This window comes from Dama dama, chromosome 20 (genome assembly GCF_033118175.1).
Source record: "Dama dama isolate Ldn47 chromosome 20, ASM3311817v1, whole genome shotgun sequence".
Classification (NCBI taxonomy): Eukaryota; Metazoa; Chordata; class Mammalia; order Artiodactyla; family Cervidae; genus Dama; species Dama dama.
Genome location: NC_083700.1, coordinates 35133247 through 35152514, shown reverse-complemented (window position 1 = coordinate 35152514; position 19268 = coordinate 35133247). Strand labels below are relative to the sequence as shown.

Below are 19268 nucleotides of genomic sequence, written 5' to 3'. Positions count from 1 at the left end.
GGTGCAGTTAAGTTAGAAATTAACAAGAAGATAATGTATAACACATATTCATTTGAAAACTTAAAAACACACTTAAACTTTATGGGTTTAAGAAGAAATCTTAACATAAAATTAGAAAATAATTTAGAGTCCTAAATTTTAATTTATATGATACATAACTTACATTGGAGCAAAACTTACATTGTATCATGTTTAAAAAGGAAAAAGATTCAGTGAGCTGAATATTCAGCTTTTAAGTAAAAAATTTTAAAAAAAAACCCTCAAAAGAAATAGAAGGCAAGAAATAATAGAAATTAATGATATTAAAACAAAGATTCAATAGAGAGTTTTTGTTTTTTGTTTTGCTGTGCTAAGTCTGCACTGCTGAGCGGGCTAGTCTCCAGTTGTGGCAAGTGGGGGCTACTTTCTAGTTGTGGTGTGCGGGCTTCTCATTGTGGCGGCTTATCTAGTTGTGGCGTGTTCATTCTCGGGCACTCGGGCTTCAGTAGCTGCGGCAAGTGGGTCAGCAGCTGCACGTCCCGGGCGCTGGAGCACAGGCTCGACAGTGGCATGTGGGCTTAGTTGCTCTGCCGTACGCGGGATCTTCCTGGACCGGGGATGGAACCCGCGTCTCCTGCTTTGGCAGGTGGATTCTTTACCACTGAGCCACCAGGGAAGCCCAAGAGAATTTTTAAAAACCCAAAATTTAGTTAAAGACTAACAACTCTACAGCAAGATTATTTGAGGGGAAAAAAAAAAGAGAAAAAAGGGACATAATGTAGATGCAACAGACATTATAAAGAGATTATCCTGAATAATTTTATTTGAAAACCTAGAAGAAATGGACAATTTCTAAAAAAAAGAAAGAAAAAGCTTATCAAAATTGAATCTAGAAAAATCTAATGGTAGAATGTAATGTGAATGGATGACATCACTAATGCCTAAAACCATAAAGAAATTTGGTCCATTTTGGTAATTTAAAATTTCGTCATTTAAATTTTGGTTATTTAAAATCCTTCCACTGAGAAAATACTTGGCCAAGGGGATTTTACAGTGTGATCTCCCAAACATTTAAGAAAATTGATTCCAACCTTCTGTAAAATTATATAGGTAATTGGAAAATTAGAACACTTTATTAGTCTTTCTGAAAAGAGTATAACCTTGATATCCAAACTAGACAAGAACAATATATATAAGAAAGGAAAATTACAGCAAATCTTTACTCATGAACATAGAGGGAAAATTCTAAACAAAATATTAGCAAACCAAGCCCACAATGTATTTAAAATAAACAGGAATTCAAGTGGACTGAATATCAGGAAATCAATTAATATTATATATTAGTAAACACAATAAAGAAGAAAATAGCTCAAATATCCAAATATGTCAGTAATTCTATTAAATGTAAATGTTCCATTTAAAGGACAGGGGTATCCAATTGGTAAAAGAGCAAAATCCAACTAAATATATAAGTCTGACAGTAAAAGGATTGGGGAAAAAAAAAAAGGTACCATGGAAAAACTAATGAAGAGAAAGCTGGTATATTAATAACAGATGAAATGTACTTTTAAGGCAAAACATCTTGTTAGAAATGAAGACAGTCACTTCACAATGGTTAACAATTCAATTCATCAGGGAGAAAAAAGCCTTATATGTGTATGTATGATACCTGGTAAGCCTAGTAACAAAACTTCAATGTACAAAAGCAAAATGAACTAAACTGAAAGGAGAAATGAGAAAATCCAGTATAAATGGAAACTTAAACACATTTCTGTCAGGAATTGCTCCTGTCAAAAAACTAAATATTATAAAAGATGTCGGTTCTTCCCAAATTGATATATATTCATTGTGCTGCCAAGAAAATCATGACAGTTTTTTCATCGAACTCGAGGTTGTTAATGAATTTACATGAAAGAAAAAGGGGCTAAGAACTCAGAGCCAAAACATTCCTGATGAAAAATAAGAAATGAGAAGTGCTTTCTGTACAGATATAAAGATTATAAAGCTAATTAAGACAGTGTTATTGTCATAGAGACAAATAGCTCAAATAGGATATACAGCCTCTATATTTTTAATCCTTGCATATATGGAAATTAGTATCACATAAAAATTCTTGATGGACCAAAGATTTAAATATGAAAGACAGATTTAAAGTAGTAATTATGATCAGCCATCTAACACTTGCTAAATGCTTACTGCGTACCAGGCATTGACTGACCCCTTTACAAGTGATGATGCATTTATCATCACACAGTGATATATAAGGTGGGTATCATTGTTCTTTACAAATGAGAAAAACAGAATGACACAGAGGTCATATCACAATGAGTGATTGGTCTGTTCAATCGGTATGCTATCTCTGAAAGTAAAGAAGAATATCTTTATGATATCAGAGTGGGGAAGGATTTCTCAAAACACAAAAACAAAACCATTAAGAAGACTGACATTGAAATTAAGAACTTCCTTTCATTAAAAGAAACCATAAAGAGAAACCACAAACTGAGAGGACATTTGCAACACAAATGATTAAAAAGGATTTGTATCCTCAATGTATAAGAACTCCTATGAATTAAGACAGATAACCTAACTAAAAGATAGGCAAAAGTGATGAACAGAAGAAATACAAATAGCCCATAAATATATGAGGTGGGCTTCTCTGATAGCTCAGTTGGGAAAGAATCCGCCTGCAATGAAGGAGACCCTGGTTCGACTGGGTCAGGAAGATCCCCTAGAGAAGGGCTAGGCTACCCGCTCCAGTATTCTTGGGCTTCCCTTGTGGCTCAACTGGTAAAGAATCCGCCTACAATGTGGGAGACCTGGATTCAATCCCTGGGTTGGGAGGATCCCCAGGAGAAGGGAAAGGCTACCACTCCAGTATTCTGGCCTGGAGAATTCCATGGACTGTATAGTCCATGGGTTTGCAAAAAGTTGGACATGACTGAGCAATTTTCACTTTTTAACCCATTTAATCAGGGAAAGCTTCCCTGGTGGCTCAGCTGATAAAGAATCCACCTGCAATGTGGGAGACATGGGTTTGATCCTTGGGTTGGGGAAGATCCCCTGGAGAAGGGAACGGCTACCCATTCCAGTATTCTGGCCTGGAGAATTGCATGTACTATCCATGAGGTCACAAAGAGTCACACACAACTGAGCAACTTTAACTTAATCAGGGAAAACTATAGTGAGGTAGTATTGGTGGATGAAAATTAAAAGGCCTGATACCAGTTTGAAACAAATATAGGTAATAGAAGTCCTTATGCAGTGTTGATGGGAATAGAAGTTGTACTCAAAAGAGCAACCAGGCAACATTTTGGTAGAGTTGAAGATGTACCAGCCGTATCATCCTGCAGCTCCACTCCCAGTTACACATGTCTGACATCCAAACTAGAACAAAGCCTTGCTCATGTACATGAAGTATTTCCAAGAATTTCTATAGTAATATTGCTTACAACAAATAATTGGAAGCAACCTAAATATCTGTCACCAATAGAAACGGTATATGCTTTCTTAGTCCTATAAATTGCATAAAAACTAAACTACTTGTACCAACTTGGATGAGTCTCACAAACATGAGATTGCTCAAAGGAAGCAAGTTAGAGAATACATAGTATGAGACCTTTTATATAATGTTATATAACAAGCTCCATTGCTTAGAGATGTATCATGTGTAATGAAAACATAAAAACTTATGGAGGAAGAGGGATGTTATAGGGGGAGTTACAAAAGGGGGAGTTAATGTGTTGGTCATAGTTTTTTTCTTAAACTGGGTATTATCATGTATTTCTTGGCTATAAAAACTTTCCATATTTAATGATACCTTTTTGAAAAGGATATTTGAAGATCTTTTTATTTAACTTTTTTCCTGACTGGCAGTAAACCTGTTGTCAATGGAGATCTTAAAATGGAAACAGATAACTGAGAAAAGTGCATTGGGGATGTTATTTTGATTCTTACCTCAAAATTGAAACTTCCCTGATGGCTTAGACGGTAAAGCATCTGCCTACAATGCGGGAGACCTGGGTTCAATCCCTGGGTCGGGAAGATCTTCTGGAGAAGGAAATGGCAACCCACTCCAGTATCCTTGCCTGGAAAATCCCATGGACGGTAGAACCTGGTAGGCTACAGTCCATGGGGTCGCAAAGAGTTGGACTTAGCGACTTCACTATGCTTTCCTTATGTATTTACTTGTAAAACTACTCTACCGTTTGGGTGGGTTTTAGGAGACTGTGTGTATCATATAAGACCAGTTATTAAGAAATGCCTTTTCTAAATTAAGGGGTAATGTTAGTAACCAAAGTTCGTTTGCAACCAAAATCTTAACTTCCTTATATCAAAACGTTCTATTCATTTAGTTGGTATGGAAAATTTATTATTCTTGAAAGAATATATGTTTATACATGTTTCCTCCTTCCATATGGGTTTGTGTAGCAGACTTTAAATTTAAATAACATAGTGATGCTGAATTTGCAGTCTTCAGGGCTCCCTAGTTTATTTGAATTAACTTTTTTTCCCAAAGGTGCACGCCCCAAGTTTGGACGCCGACACAGTATGGAAAACATGGAGCTTATGAAGTTAACACCAGAAAAGGTTGGCAGTTTTTCTGTTTTAAATTTCTTGAACTGTTAAAATATTTTAGCAACTTTTAATTTAAATTAAATAATTTAAGCCCTGTCATATGGGTATCACTTGAACATTTTCCTCTGAAAAGAATCAAGTACAGTGCACAAACAATGTGTACAGTATGGTGCCATCTGTTCACGAGAACTTTTATGCATATATATCCTTTGTAATTGCATGTTTCTAGAAGGGTTTGTAAGATACTTGATAACAGTGATTACCTCTGGGAAAATTGCTATCTGGGTTATAAAAAATGCTTGCTTTATATACTGTTTTGAAGTGTTTGAATATTTTACCATGTACATGCATTATTTTGTTTTTCTTTAATTAAAAGATCAGGAAAATAAAAAAAAAGGATTAAGAAGCTTAGCTTTTTCAACTAAATAGCAGCAACATTATTGGCAAGATTAATGATACTTATGATCAAGCTAGTTTTTCTGGCTGCACTTTTGAAAAGCTTTTTTAAACAAAGCAATAACTCTTTATTCAAGATGCATCTTCTCTAGGATTTTTTTTTTTTTTAAAGTAACAGAGAAGGGACTTTATAATTGGGAAAATGGTTACTGAAGAATAAACCTAGGCTGCTTTCGTCCACCTCCATTTATCTTAATTTTACATTGCTATGGTTTGCTCTTATTTGTTTATGGTATATTGATATTTCTTAAAACACTTTTTATAAGATATATCTATTATAACAACTTGGGAAACTTCCAATGAGGAAATTAAAATTATCAATAATCACACCTTCCAAAAGTAAGGAAAATTAATATTTTTGTATTTGTTCATCTTGCATTTTATATGAATATTAACAGATACTATTTTATAATACATAGTACTATATCAACATCTTTGTGTCATTATTATTCTGCTCTATTATTATAATAGGCATATGATTTTTGAATATTGACATTTTTTGTGTAAGTAGTCATCATGAGAACAACATCTGATTTGAACTAATTTCCAATATATTTTTTTAATTACAAACTTTTTTTTAACTTCTGGTTAACTTTTGAAGGGCTTCGTGATTTTCTCCAAATATTTACCTCTTATATTGTTAGTGTGGTTCTCAAATCTTTATATAGAGTATTTTTAAAAAAGTAGACACAAAAAACTTTTAAGTCAGTTTAGATCTTCCTTCTTCTAATAGGTAGGAACCTAGTAATAAGCAGCAAAATTAATTTGGTGTGTCTGTAAGTGGTACTAACAGTAATTCCATGAGAAGCTGATCAGATTCAACCCTGTAATTTTCCAATAGACAAATGATGATAAAGCTTTATCTCTAGTTGTGATTTGTTTTTTACCTCATAATAAAGTCAAAGAGTTCAGTAGTTTTATCAACAGAAAATTACTACTGCTTTGTAAGTTTTAGATGTCAATTTTTAAGGTTAAAAATTCTAGATATATTCAAACTTTCCAGTTGTAATTAATTTTTGGTAACTCACATTGAGAATAAAACTTCAGCTTCTCTGACCATCTAAATTTTATGACTTTTGGCAAACTTTTTCTTATTCTTAAGATTTCTAAAAACCCCCACTTTAATATTTTGATAGTAAGAAATTCATAGCATACATTTAGTCCAAGCTTTTGGAAACAGTGAGATATGTTGTCAAAAAGGAATTTATTAACTCATCCCACCCCCAGTTACTGATTTTTTTTTGATGTCCTGTTTTCCATTTATAATTCTGTAGGTACAAAACTGGAACAGTGAAATTCTTGCTAAACAAAAACCTCTTATTGCCAAACCTTCTGCAAAGCTCCTCTTTGTCAACAGACTGAAGGGGAAAAAATACAAAACTAATTCCTCCACTAAAGTTCTTCAAGACGCTAGTAATTCCATTGATCACCGAATTCCGAATTCTCAAAGGGTATGTTTAAAATAAGTTTTAGAGTATTGTGTTTTGAGTTTCTTATAGTCATACTGGATTTTTATAATTTATTATTACATAGTCAATATAAAATATTCAAAGTAGTCTTCTGTATTTTCCTATTTTTCCTGTATTTTTCTTTTTTTTTGTAGATTCTCTTGTTTATTGCACATGAGTATCTGACTCCAAAGCCAGTGATCTAAAATCATTAGATTATATTTCTGTATTTTTCAAAGCTAGAAACTAAAATGTCCTCCATTCAGTTTAGAAGTCAGAACAAATTAAATTCAGATGTTCAAGAATTTTTAAATACTAATTTAAAGTGAGAACTGTCTGCATGCATCAACTTTTATTTATTTCTATTACTAAAGTTCTAATAGAGTTAAAAACAATTTTGCTTAAAAGTGAGCATAGGAATCATATTATTAAATATAACAAAATATTTAAAAATTGAAAAATACCATGGGATTACTGGTAAGTATCAGGGGTATCTCTAAGCTACCCTACACTCTGATAAAAAAGATGAGATAAATTAGAAAGAAGCTACTTCAAATTACCAAGCCCATTTTTCAAGCAGTGAGAACCTTTGAAAAAACTGTGGTAGTCTTTTATTTAACAGATTTCTATTGATCTTGTCGTCAGCATTTTATTTATACATGCACCCTGTCATGTTGTTTGCCCCGATTCTATCAGTTTTTCACATGTTTCTTACGTATGTATGACTCACAAAAGGAAACATTATGGGGTATATAAAAGTGGCCCAGGAATATTTTTGTAGGTCCAGAGCAGAACTGGAAGGCAGTCTCTTTGCTCAAGGTTTGAGGTCTAACCAAGCACATCAGCCTAACTGAAGGTGTCTGTATTTTTGGAGCCTTGTTGTCTTTCAGTGTGCAGAATTATGAATTAAGAGGCTTCATGCTCCTTTTGTTAGTGATTAATGCATTTGACTGTAGCTTATACACATACTTATCATTCCCATACCTGAAGCCCTCTTGTTTTCCTTACTTCAGTAAGAGGAATGCTCTGTATGTACACTGTCACCCAGGCTGGGAACGCAGGCGTCATTCTAGACTCCTCCTCCTTCCCTGACCACATCCAGTTAATCCCTAAGAAATCTCTGCTACTGTGTATTAGTTCTTAATGTACTACTTTATCTTGCCCATACTTCTGGAATAGGTACCTGCACTGATCCCCCTCCCTGCATTATTAACCTCTCCAAACCAGGCAGGGCCAGCTTGATTTCTGTACAAAACTGCTTAAAATTGACTATTATCGTGTTTCTCTCATTTCACATAGGATAAGCCTTAATTAGCTTGTAAGCCTGTCATACAGAGGCCTTTGTCTTGACCTCCTCTTCTCCCCTTCTTCACTACCCCTGCTTGCCCTTCAGTTCATTATCCCCTGTACACTGCAAATCTTTGGAATTGCATATTAATCAGTATGAAACATCTCTACCCTGCAAATGCTTATGCTCAGGAACTCAAATATCATGTAAGCTTCTGCTATTTCACCTAATAATTAATTGCACCCTTCTCCTAGGGCTCATAACATTTTGTATACATGTACTTCAATAAAGACTATCATTGTGAAAAAATTGTCTTTATTAAACATTAGTCATTTTAGTTTTGAATCTTTCCAAATAAAGTATAACAGGTATCCCTCTTTCTCAAGTATTCATTTGAAGTTTATATTTTTTCAGGATCTTCAAATATTTACAGTTAAAGACTTTAGAAGTCACTATATCAAGAAAACATACACGCTTTCTTGGTCTTTCTTAGTTTATCAGTTCTTAGTTTATTTAAATTCTGTTGTAAAATCTAAGAGCTGAACTTGAACCTGGTGGGGCACATGTTCATATCACTGATATTTGGGTAATTCATTCAGTATCTGTAACAGTTCCCCTAAGTCTGAGGTAATTTATTTAGCTTTAGAAATACAAGGATCAAAAAGTAAAATAACTAGAAATGCTTTTTGTTAGTTGGACTGAAATAACTATTACCAAATGGTGCCATCTTACACAAAGAAAATGTCAGCTTTTTACTCTAAATCTTCATCCTTTGCATTTGAGGTAGATGATATTGTTTCACTGATGATCTAATGATAATGCTGGACTAGTGAAATTTTTCTCTCTCAATATTTTAGAAAATCAGTGCAGAATCTATTGGAGATGAAGGGTTCTTTGACTTATTAAGCCGATTTCAAAGCAATCGGATGGATGATCAGAGGTGCTGCTTACAAGAGAAGAACTCTAAATCAGCTGCTGCGGCAGCTTCTTCCACTCCCCCCAAAAGGATGCTAAAAAGTAAGTTATCTGTGCCTCTCCTGCAGTTTGAGTAGTTCTCTTTGATATTCTTGTAGTTATTTCTGAGAATTTAATTCTTATCGTAGGAGGTACAATCAAGGAGCCTGAATTGAAGTATATCTGAAATGCTGGAATTTGTACAGTTTTAAACAAGGTTTTGTTTCAGTTCCCCTGAGTTTATCTGTATTTCTATCTAGTGCGGTGCACTTTTTAATAACTATACTATATTGCCTCCTGAGTTTCCTAGGGGTTGGGGAAAAGAAAATCTAACTTAACAATAATGAGGAAAAAATTTTAGGTATTCATACCTTATGATTACATGTAAAATATGAATGCTTCATATGTGGTTTCAAAAAGAAAAGCTCAGACAGACTGAAGAGGAATCTGTGGCTATGGCTGAAGCTAAGGCTTGCCTGAGCCATAGAAAGATTAAAACAGGTTGGCTACAAAAAATTTTCTATTTCAGCTACCAAAAGACTTCCTCTCCTGAAGATCAAGACTTGCCAGCAGCACTTATAGTTAGCTAAATGTCCTAACCAGAGCATGAAACAAAAATACGGTCCCATTCATCCTGGGCTGAGATTATGTAAGAAAAGCTATTTACCTCCAAAATCTAGCCCCATATCTTATAAGTTACATATTAGGTGCTATTAGGTAAAGGGAAATACAGTTAAATCCAAATAACCATATGAAGTACTCTGAAATTGATTCTCCCTTCACCACCCATCTAGTCTGGCCCCAGCCTATCAGTGACCCTCAGCAACAGAGCTAAAGCAAGAGGGCAGGGAGGGTGCCGGGACTGAACAAGGCAGAAATAAATTATATGTGTATAATATGCTTAAATGACTGGTATTTTTGGATTTTATTCCCCTCTATCCATAGCACCACCGGTTTCTGTGGTGTCCCCCAACACAGATGAGTTTTTAGACCTTCTTGCCAGCTCACAGAGCCGCCGTCTAGATGACCAGAGGGCCAGTTTCAGTAATCTGCCTGGGCTTCGTCTGACACAAAACAACAGTCAGTCAGTACTTGGCCATCTGATGACTAATGACAACAAAGAGCCTGACGAAGACTTCTTTGACATCCTTGTCAAATGTCAGGTATGTCTGCATATTTTTGCCATTCTGTATATAGCTCAGATGTTGTTCAGAACTTTTGCAGTGTTATGATTCTAACTTGGGAAAAGCTCATTTTATATTAGTGAGGCAATCAGTTGATTATTCAGGGAGACATTCCCTTGTGATAGCTTCTTATTTTGAGTTCCTTTTGGCTGTGAGGTGGGGTGTCGCTGATGACTCCCTCTGAGCTATGGTAGACACTGGAACAGAGAGCTGAATAAGGTAAAGCAGTCTGCCATGTGAAAATTCACTGAAAGAGCATTCCATGCAGAGTCAGCATGTTCAAGGAATGGCAAGGTGGCCAGTGTGACTGGTATAGAGTAAAGGGTAGAGGAGAGCTTATAGGATGAGGATGGAGAAGCAGTCAGAGCCTAGATCATATAGACTCTTGTAGGCCACGATGAGGTCTTGTATTCCAAATGTGATGGAAAGACGTTAGAGGGTTCTGGGGGATCATCCCAACAACTGCTGAAAGAATGTGATGGCAAAGGTGTCAGAAGGAAACTAATGTGGTAATAAGGCAAAAAATATTGGTGACTTGGACTAGTGTGGTGGGCATAGTGTAAGTGGTCAGAAGAGGGACATATTTTTGAAATTATGATCGGTTGGCAAGATCCGTTAATAAACTAGATGGAGGGTATGAGAAAGAGAATTCAGGATGATTCCTACCTTTTTGGCTTGAATAACTGAGTAAATTTCAATAAATTCAGTAAATTTCAGTAAATTCAGTGCCATGTACTGAAACAGAGAGGAAGGAGGAAAAAAAAAAAAAAAACTCCTGACAAAAGAAAAGCCCTGGACTTGCTGGCTTCATGGGGAAATTCTACCAAATGTCTAAACAACACCAATTCCAAAAATTGAAGAGAAGGGAACACTTCCTATGTCATTCTATGAGGCAAATACTGCCCTGATACCAAAGCCAGTCTTAACTACAGACCAATATCCTTTTCAAATATAGATGCAAAAATTAACAAAATACTAGCAAACAGAATCCAGCACCATGTTAAAAGGATTATATGCCATAAAACCTAATGGGGTTTATTCCTAGAATCCAAAGATGGTTCAACATATGGAAATCAACCAATGTAATATACCACAATAACGAAATGAAGGAAAAAACAATCATCTCAGTTGATGCAGAAAAATTATTTGATAAAATTCAACACATTTTCATGATAAACAAACTAGGAATAGCAGGAAACTACCATGACATAATAGAAATCATTTACCCCAGCTATCATCGTATCAGTGCTCAGTATGTGCGATCATCATACTCAGTGAAAAAAGACTGAAAGCTTCTTAAGATCAGGAACAAGACGTGGATGCCCACTTTGCCACTTATATTCAACACAGTACCAGAAGTTTTAGCCAGTTAGGTAAGGAAAAGAAACAGAAGGCATCCAAATTGGTAAAGAAGTAAAATTGTCTGTTTTAGAGATAACAGGGTCTTTTTCTTTTCCTTTGGCGGCACCACATGGCATGAGGGATTTTAGTTCCCCCAACTAGGGACTGAAGCCATGATCCTGCAGTAATAGCGTGCAGCCCCAACCACGGGACCACCAGGAAATTCCCTGGAGATGTAGAAAATCAAAGATTTCACCAAGAAAAAAAAAGTTAGAAAGTCACAAAGTTAAAAGATATAATATCAACATCACCATCAGTTGCGTTTCTATAAACTAATAATAGTCCAAAAGGGAAATTAAAAAAACAGTTCCACTTACAGTAGACTGTAAGTAGTATCAAAGAGAACAGTTAGGAATTAACCAAGAAGGTGAAAGACTCATACAGTGAAACCTACAAAATATTTCTGATAGAAATTAAAGATGACATAAGTCTCATGTTCTTGGACTGTAAGACTTTTTTTGTTAAAAGTCAGTACCACCCAGAGCGTGATCTACAGATAAAGTGCAATCCCTACCAAAATTTCAGTGACGCTTTTTTACAGAAATAAAAAATCCATCCTAAAATGCACATTGAATCTCAAGGAAACCCAAATAGCCAAAACTATCTTGAATAGGAAGAACAACATTGGAGGACTCACATTTCCAGATTTAAAAATTTACTACAGAGCTATAGTAATCAACACAGTGTCATACAAGCATGATGATACATAGACAGCCCAGAAGTAAACACTCATATATGGTCAAACAATTTTCAGCAAGGTTGCCAAGACCACTCAGTATGGAAGGAATCTTAACAACTGATGCTGGGAAAACTGGATGTCTACATACAAAAGAACTGATGCTGGGAAAACTGGATATCTACATACATACATACCTAATACCATATACAAAAATTAACTCATAGTGGATCAATGACCTAAGTGTAGGAGCTAAAAACTATAAAACTCTTAGAATAAAACATAAGGGGAAAGCTTCATGACTTTAGATTTGGCTATGGTTTCTTAATTATAACACTAAAGGCATAGGGAATAAAAAAGAAAAAGACAAATTGGACTTCATGAAAGTTTAAAACTTCTATGCAAAGGACACTATCAACAAAGCACAAAGGCAACCCACAGAAAATATCTGCAAATCATGTAACAGATAAAGATTAATCCAGAATATACAGAACTCCAAAAGCTCAACGACAACAAAAAACCTGATTCAAAATGGGCAAAGATCGGACACGACTGAAACGACTTAGCAGTAGCAGCAGCAGCTTTTGGACTGTGGTGCTGGAGAACTCTTGAGAGTCACCTGGACTGCAGGGAGATCCAACCAGTCCATCCTAAAGGAAATCATTCCTAAATATTCATTGGAAGGACTGGTGCTGAAGCTGAAACTCCAATACTTTGGCCACCTGATGTGAAGAACTGACTCATTGGAACAAGACCCTGATGCTAGGAAAGATTGAAGGCGGGAGGAGAAGGGGACGACAGAGGATGCGATGGTTGGATAGCATCACCCACTCAATGGACATGGGTTTGAGTAAGCTCCGGGAGTTGGCTATGGACAGGGAGGCCTGGCATGCTGCAGTCCATGGGGTCGCAAAGAGATGGACACGACTGGGCAACTGAACTTAACTGAACTGATATCATCCCCGCTGAAAACATCTTTGAGGCCAAGTGTCCGCAGCTGGGTTTAGAAAACGTGCGGTTGGGTGCATGAAGGCGTGTCCTTTTGCCGCCTTGAGCCTGGTCTGAGCCAGGCACAAAGCTTCCCTGCTTAGGTCTGTGACAGCAGAGGTAGAATCTGGTTCTGGAGGCATGCGAAGGGAAGGCCTCGCGAGAGGTCGACTGGGAGCGCGAATAGAGCGGTTTGCGCAGTTTCGTGGGGAGTGGGCGGGGCTCCCCAAACTAGAACAGACCCTGTCTTGCTTCTGCAGAGCAGAAGGAGGGGTTTGCTTTTATTTACTTACTTCTTTAGTAGCTGACAAACAGCAGGATAGTGAATGAATCAGAAATGGTGGTTAAACACGGGGAAACAGCATGTCGTTAAATTTAAGAAATTAAAGGCAGCGAACATAGAGATTAAAAAAAAAAAAAATGGGCAAAGAATACAAATAGATATTTCTCCAGAGAAGATATACAAATGGCCAATAAGCACAGGAAAAGATGCGTGACATCACAAATCATTAGAGAAAGGAAGATAAAAACCACAATGACATACCACCTCATACCCATTAGGACAGCTATCAAAACAAACCAAAAACTGCAGAAAATAGTAAATGTTGGTGTGGATGTGGAGAAATTGGCACCCTTGTGCATGGCAGGTAGGATTATAAAATGGTGAAGCTGCTATGGAAAACTCTGTGCCAGTTCCTTAAAAAATTAAAAACAATTATCATATGATCCAGCAATCCCACTTCTGGGTATGACTGAAAACAAGGACATGACAGATATTTATTCATAATATGATACACCCATATTCATAGCAGCATTATTCACAACAGCCAAAGTTGGAAGCAACTCAAGTGTCTACTGACAGATGATTGGATAAACAAAATGTGGTATACTTACACAATGGAATATTTTCAGCCTTAAAAACACACTATAGCACGGATGAACCTTGAAGCTATTATGCTGAGAAATACACAGTCAAAAGAGGACAAACACTGTATGATTCCTCTTGTATGGTTCAGTTAATAGAGACAAAGTAAAATTGTGGTCGCAGAGGCTGGAGGGAGGGGAGAGTGGGGAGAGTGGGGAGTTGTAAATAGGTTTAGAGTTTCAGTCTTCCAAGACGAAAAAAGTTCTGGAGATGGATGGTGGTGATAATTACACAATATGAATGTACCTGATACTGAACTGTACACTTAAAAATGGGTAAAATGGTATATTTATGTTATGTTTATTTTATCTCAGTTTTTTAAAAAATGATTTACTGGAAGGAGTACTGGAGAGCCTGATCTGGAAAAATAGGAGTCAGTGGTCAACATGGGATATTAAAGTGATTTCAGAGATGGTGCAGTTTATGAGAATAACTATGTCTGGCCTCTGACCATGGGAGCTAATGGATAAGGCAGAGGGTAAGGATGAGAACACCAGGGGAGAGGAGGTCTAGGAACTGAAGTGCCTGAGTGTTGGATGAATTAGAGGACAATGAAAGGACCAAGAACTTTGACAGGAGAGATGATGAGTATGTGTGTGCGCCAGGGTGGTGCTGACTGGGCGGCCAGTCAACCACTGCATCCTCACGGGACCATGCGGCTAAATGTTTAGGCACATCAGCACGCAGCGCCTAGCAACACAGGGGGCACTCAGGTGTCAGCTATCACATTCCTACTCTTCCTCTTGGGCTACAATACCAGATGCTATCCTGTAAACTTTTAAAGTGCTTTTATTTTTTATTTGATCAAAAACATTTCTAACATGCTTCTAAGAACCATAAGCTAGAACTTAAAAGATTTAAATGCTTAAGACCAAGGCAAACTTTTTCTGTAGAGGGCCATAGAGAAACTATTTTAGGCTTTTTGAGCCCTTTGGCCTTTGTTGCAACTGCTCAACTCTGCCATTGTAGCAGGCAAACAGCCACACACATTTCAAAACAAACGAGCACAGTGTTGAAGTGAAAGTACTGTTACAAAAACAATGGGCAGTAGAGTTATAGTTTGCTGACCCTTGGCCAAAGACAATGTTATAAGGAAGCGATGCAGAGTTTCTGTACCTCATATTACATTCCTAAAGATTTGGTAAGTTTTATTTGGTGATGCCTATTATGGTAAGATTATAATCTTGAACTGGCATCATGGACACAGGTGACCTTGTGTCTTAACTACTCTTACCAAAGCCATGAAGCTATGGCTATACTTCTGCTTACATAACATAACCAGCATATTGTTTATATAAGTCATTTCAAAGAAAAGATCTTACTAGTTTTCAGATCTAAAGACTGAGTAAACTTCTAAGCAGTTCTAAGAGGCAGTAAACATTTAAAGCTACATTTCTTATTGTGAGTGGTAGATAGAACACACCTTGGCGCTCTCCTGATTTGTCTTTTAATCTCTAACTTGTGAATTTCTAGGGATCCAGATTAGATGACCAGAGATGTGCTCCGCCACCTGCTGCCACAAAGGGGCCAACAGTACCAGATGAGGACTTTCTTAGCCTTATTTTACGGTCGCAAGCAAAGCGAATGGATGAACAGAGAGCTCTTTTACAAAGAGATCAGAACAGAGACACTGAATTTGGGCTCAAGGACCTTTTGCAGAGTAAAGCTGTGTTGGAACTTGAAAATTCTGGGAAAAAATAAGCAAACCACTAGTATACTGTTGAATTTTCTTTTTTTTAAAATGACCTTATTTCCTTTCAGAACACTGCAGGGAAATTCAGTCTACTACTTTTTTCTTCAAAAGGAGAAAGTATAGCACTGTACTACAGCTTAAAATGTTTTTAGCATGATGTAAATATTTAACCTTTAATAGTATAGTGTTTACACTCCTCTGGACACTCAACTTGTTTCTGAGTGGAAGTGTCTTGAAAGGTGCTTCATCAACTTTTGTGATTACTGCTTGGGATTATGTTCTTTGGTAACTTGTTAAGATTCCTTTACCTACTATTTGTAAAGTAGGAAGTTAAAATGAATCTAGACTAGGATTTAATCCTCTTGTTGAGGTAATTTTTTTACTCTTAATTGATAATGGCAATTTTTTATACCTAACCATGGATGTAGTGAGAAATTATGCTGTTTCATAAAAATAATATACTTGACCAATGTGTAAAAAAATTATATCATCTGTTAAAGAATCTAGATTTTTTTTCCACTAAGAAAATCTCTATTTTCAATATATTTTTAGGCCAAAGCCATCATAAAAGAACATAAAAGAATTTAAGAATAAACTTCTTTTAGTGTGGTTTGGCCTCTTTGTGTAATTTTTAAAATAATTTATGTGTATATATATATATATACATATATAAGTACAGGTATGTATATATGTGCACTTGTGTGTGTGTGTGTGTGTGTGTGTATGTAATGGTTTAAAATTGTATGTTCTGTTGCAAAATACTATTGTAAAGTTTTTTAGGACCCAATGTTCAAAAAATCCCCAAAACCCTTATGTGACTATGTCAATAACCTAGGCCACGAAAATTAAGTATGAAAGATGTAGGTTAAGCCCTCAGCTATCATTAATGACAAGAGGAGTTTCCTCCTCCTCTTTCCAGAAACTGAAGGTGTTTTACAAGGGGACATAATGTGACATAAGTAAGTTTAGCAAAAGCAAGTCAACAAGGATGGGACTGAGCTGGGTCTGCACTAAGACTGAATTGCATAATACAAATGCCCACACCTGGAACAAGCTGGCAACTCATTCACTTCTGGTTGCTTCTGATTCTGCAAAGCTGCGATGGGATCTAGGCCTCTGTTCATCCTAAAAATCTTTCAGGTGATTTTGACAGGCAATGCGAACCACTTCTCCAAATGGCCAATGTTTTAAAAAATGAGAAGATAGTTACACAATCTGGACTCACATTAGGAGCTCAGGGGGAAAAAAAAGATTATTCTTGGTTCTGAAATCACACAAATTTTGTCAAAAGTACTCAGTTAACACTCGGATTATATTATGTTTTATATATTATATACAGCATATAATGTCCTGGAATAGCACCCATTTAAAACCAAAACCCGCACTTAAATTTCTTGGGGCTTTTTCTTACAAGCACATTTATTGAGCAAAGACAGCATACCAAAACACAAAAATGTAAAAATAAGTGTTTATTTTGTGTAGATGGTAGCTCTTAGACCCTGTAAACATTCAGTGTTAGCCATTCCACTTAAAAATTGCTTTAAAAGAGCTGTATGCCTCAGTCTGATATTCCTAAAAGCTTGTTACTATAATCCTTGACTTTAATGATAAATGTTGGCTAAACAATAAACAAGCCTACTTCTTTTAGTTATAAACGGACCTTGAATATTCAATTGGCTTTAATAAGCCTTCCCTGAACTCTGCTGTTATCTTTCAACAGCAGTACTGTTGCCTTGCTAGCTGTCAAAGCAGAGTTCCTCCCCAAATGGTTATCTGTAATCAAAGAGTACAAAGATGAACTTTTACTTAAATTTTCTTTTAAAGATTCATTTTTGGATTGATAAGCAGCAGTAAGAAGTGCAAAATAACATTAACTCTACCCTCACAGTTACAGTCTAGCAACTGAGGCATCCATTTCACCACCCAGAGGATAACTAGCACCTTGGGAGCACATTCACCAACAGAGTAAACAAACCTGGCCCGCAGAGGACTACCTTATATGCATCGATGTCACAAGTCTGTCCCAAGATGCAGACATCCTTACATGCTTGTGTTACAAAGTTTTATATAAATCATATTGCATTTATTGGAAAAAATTACCTTTCTGATAAGATAAATACTAATGATGTTTTGCAATATTAAGCCAGAAAATAATATTAACACATAAAATTAATTACAGGCATCTAAGTGATGCTTCTGGGAGCCAAGAAGGGGTATTCTGCATTTCATGTAAAAAAACATCAAAAAGCAAATGCTTTAAATCTTTTCTGAAAGAAATGCCTGCACGAAAATTTTAAAACTACTTGTGGTGTCATTTTTAGTAAGCAGCTGACTGGAACTTGTAGTGTGAAGGTTAAAACAAAGAATACCCGGATGTGTGTAATTGTGGCTTCCTAGCTAGCTTTTGTGCAAAATTTATAAATTGCTTTTTTTTTTTAAAGTTTAAAATGAAGAATAGTTTGAAAATCAGAATAACTGAAGTGTGGATTATATCACCTGTCTAGGGTTAAAAATCCACTCGTCTTTTATCATGGTATTTATCCTTCTCTTTGTATAGATCTCTAAAATTTAGAACTTCATATGGCTTGGACAACATGGTTTACTCTATAATGTAAGATACAGTAATATCTAATAACCTCAAATCTGGGATTCTGAGTAGCAAGGAAAACAGGCCTTGTAAAACCTGTGCACTTATTTGCTGGAGAAATAAAGCCATTCTCAAAGTATGTAAAACTGGGATTAGCAGTTTAACAAGCTATGTAATCTAAATTCCCCTGACGATCTTCAGTTCTGTCCTAGCTAAGAATAAAGTCAAAGGGGTGGTAAAGAAGCAGGCCCAGTAACAGCTTTAAGAGTTGAAAATGCAGGCTGGTCTGTGGGCAGCCTACAGGGGGTCAGACTGAAACTGGCGACGCAGGCTCCAGGGCTGCGCTAAAATGCTGAAGTGCATGACGTGGGTAAACGTGACCACAGTGACTTTCCTTACATGTTTTTGAGTACCTACCATTTTTAGAAACATTCTGGGTCCGATGCACAACTAACAAATAATTCTATTAACTAAAGTAGGTATCACAGGACTTCCAAAAGGCAAAACACACTTTGGTGAGTTGGTTCCTATATCTGCCTGTAAACAACAACTTCTTTTTCAATGTCACCTACCTCACATGGTCTTTTTCATGATTCAAAATCATTAATACGTGCCATATGTTCATCTATGAGATCCTGTTCCAAAATTAACACTTCAAAAACTTTATGGGATGCATCTTAATATCAAAGAAATAAACTGAACAGAGAATACATGCACACTTGTTAATTCTGATTGTCAGTAAAAATACTGATGTTTAAAGTTGGCATCTATGTAGTAAATATCAGAATATTTGCAGAAGAAACAGCTGTGAAGAGATTACAGAACTCGAAGATGAGCTCAGAACTGTGGCCCATGTCTGTGTTCCTCTAGCCACACACTTCCACTGTAGTGCTTGCTGGGCCGGATGTGCTGCCTTCCTCTGGGCCGCCTGCGGCATCAGTCCTAAGCTGGGCCTTCTCCACTGCAGGGAAACCTTCTACACCCTCTGAGACGTTCTGGCCAGAGACAGGCTTAGCAGGCTGGCTGCTTTCAGTACTGCTTTCTGTCGGAGTGCTTTCTCCTGGGATTTCACCCATCTCTTTGGGCTTTGATTCCAAATCAGGTGATTTAAGCTA

General features: G+C 36.5%; 2 protein-coding genes across 5 annotated transcripts in view; one reads left to right on the top strand and one right to left on the bottom strand.

Annotated features, from left to right (window-relative positions):
* The window catches only part of GPSM2 (G protein signaling modulator 2), a 51709-nt gene extending 35534 nt beyond the window's left edge, over nucleotides 1-16175 (top strand). The window contains exons 11-15 of the mRNA XM_061121250.1: nucleotides 4496-4566; nucleotides 6285-6461; nucleotides 8604-8763; nucleotides 9646-9863; nucleotides 15347-16175. Of these exons, the coding sequence (XP_060977233.1) occupies nucleotides 4496-4566; nucleotides 6285-6461; nucleotides 8604-8763; nucleotides 9646-9863; nucleotides 15347-15574 (854 nt within the window). The 3' untranslated portion in view covers nucleotides 15575-16175. The remainder of the gene's footprint in view (nucleotides 1-4495; nucleotides 4567-6284; nucleotides 6462-8603; nucleotides 8764-9645; nucleotides 9864-15346) is intronic.
* An 845-nt stretch (nucleotides 16176-17020) lies between these two features.
* The window catches only part of CLCC1 (chloride channel CLIC like 1), a 31570-nt gene continuing 29322 nt past the window's right edge, over nucleotides 17021-19268 (bottom strand). For all 4 annotated transcript variants that reach the window (XM_061121253.1, XM_061121252.1, XM_061121251.1 and 1 more), the window contains one exon: nucleotides 17021-19265. In XM_061121253.1, the coding sequence (XP_060977236.1) occupies nucleotides 19020-19265 (246 nt within the window). In that variant the 3' untranslated portion in view covers nucleotides 17021-19019. The remainder of the gene's footprint in view (nucleotides 19266-19268) is intronic.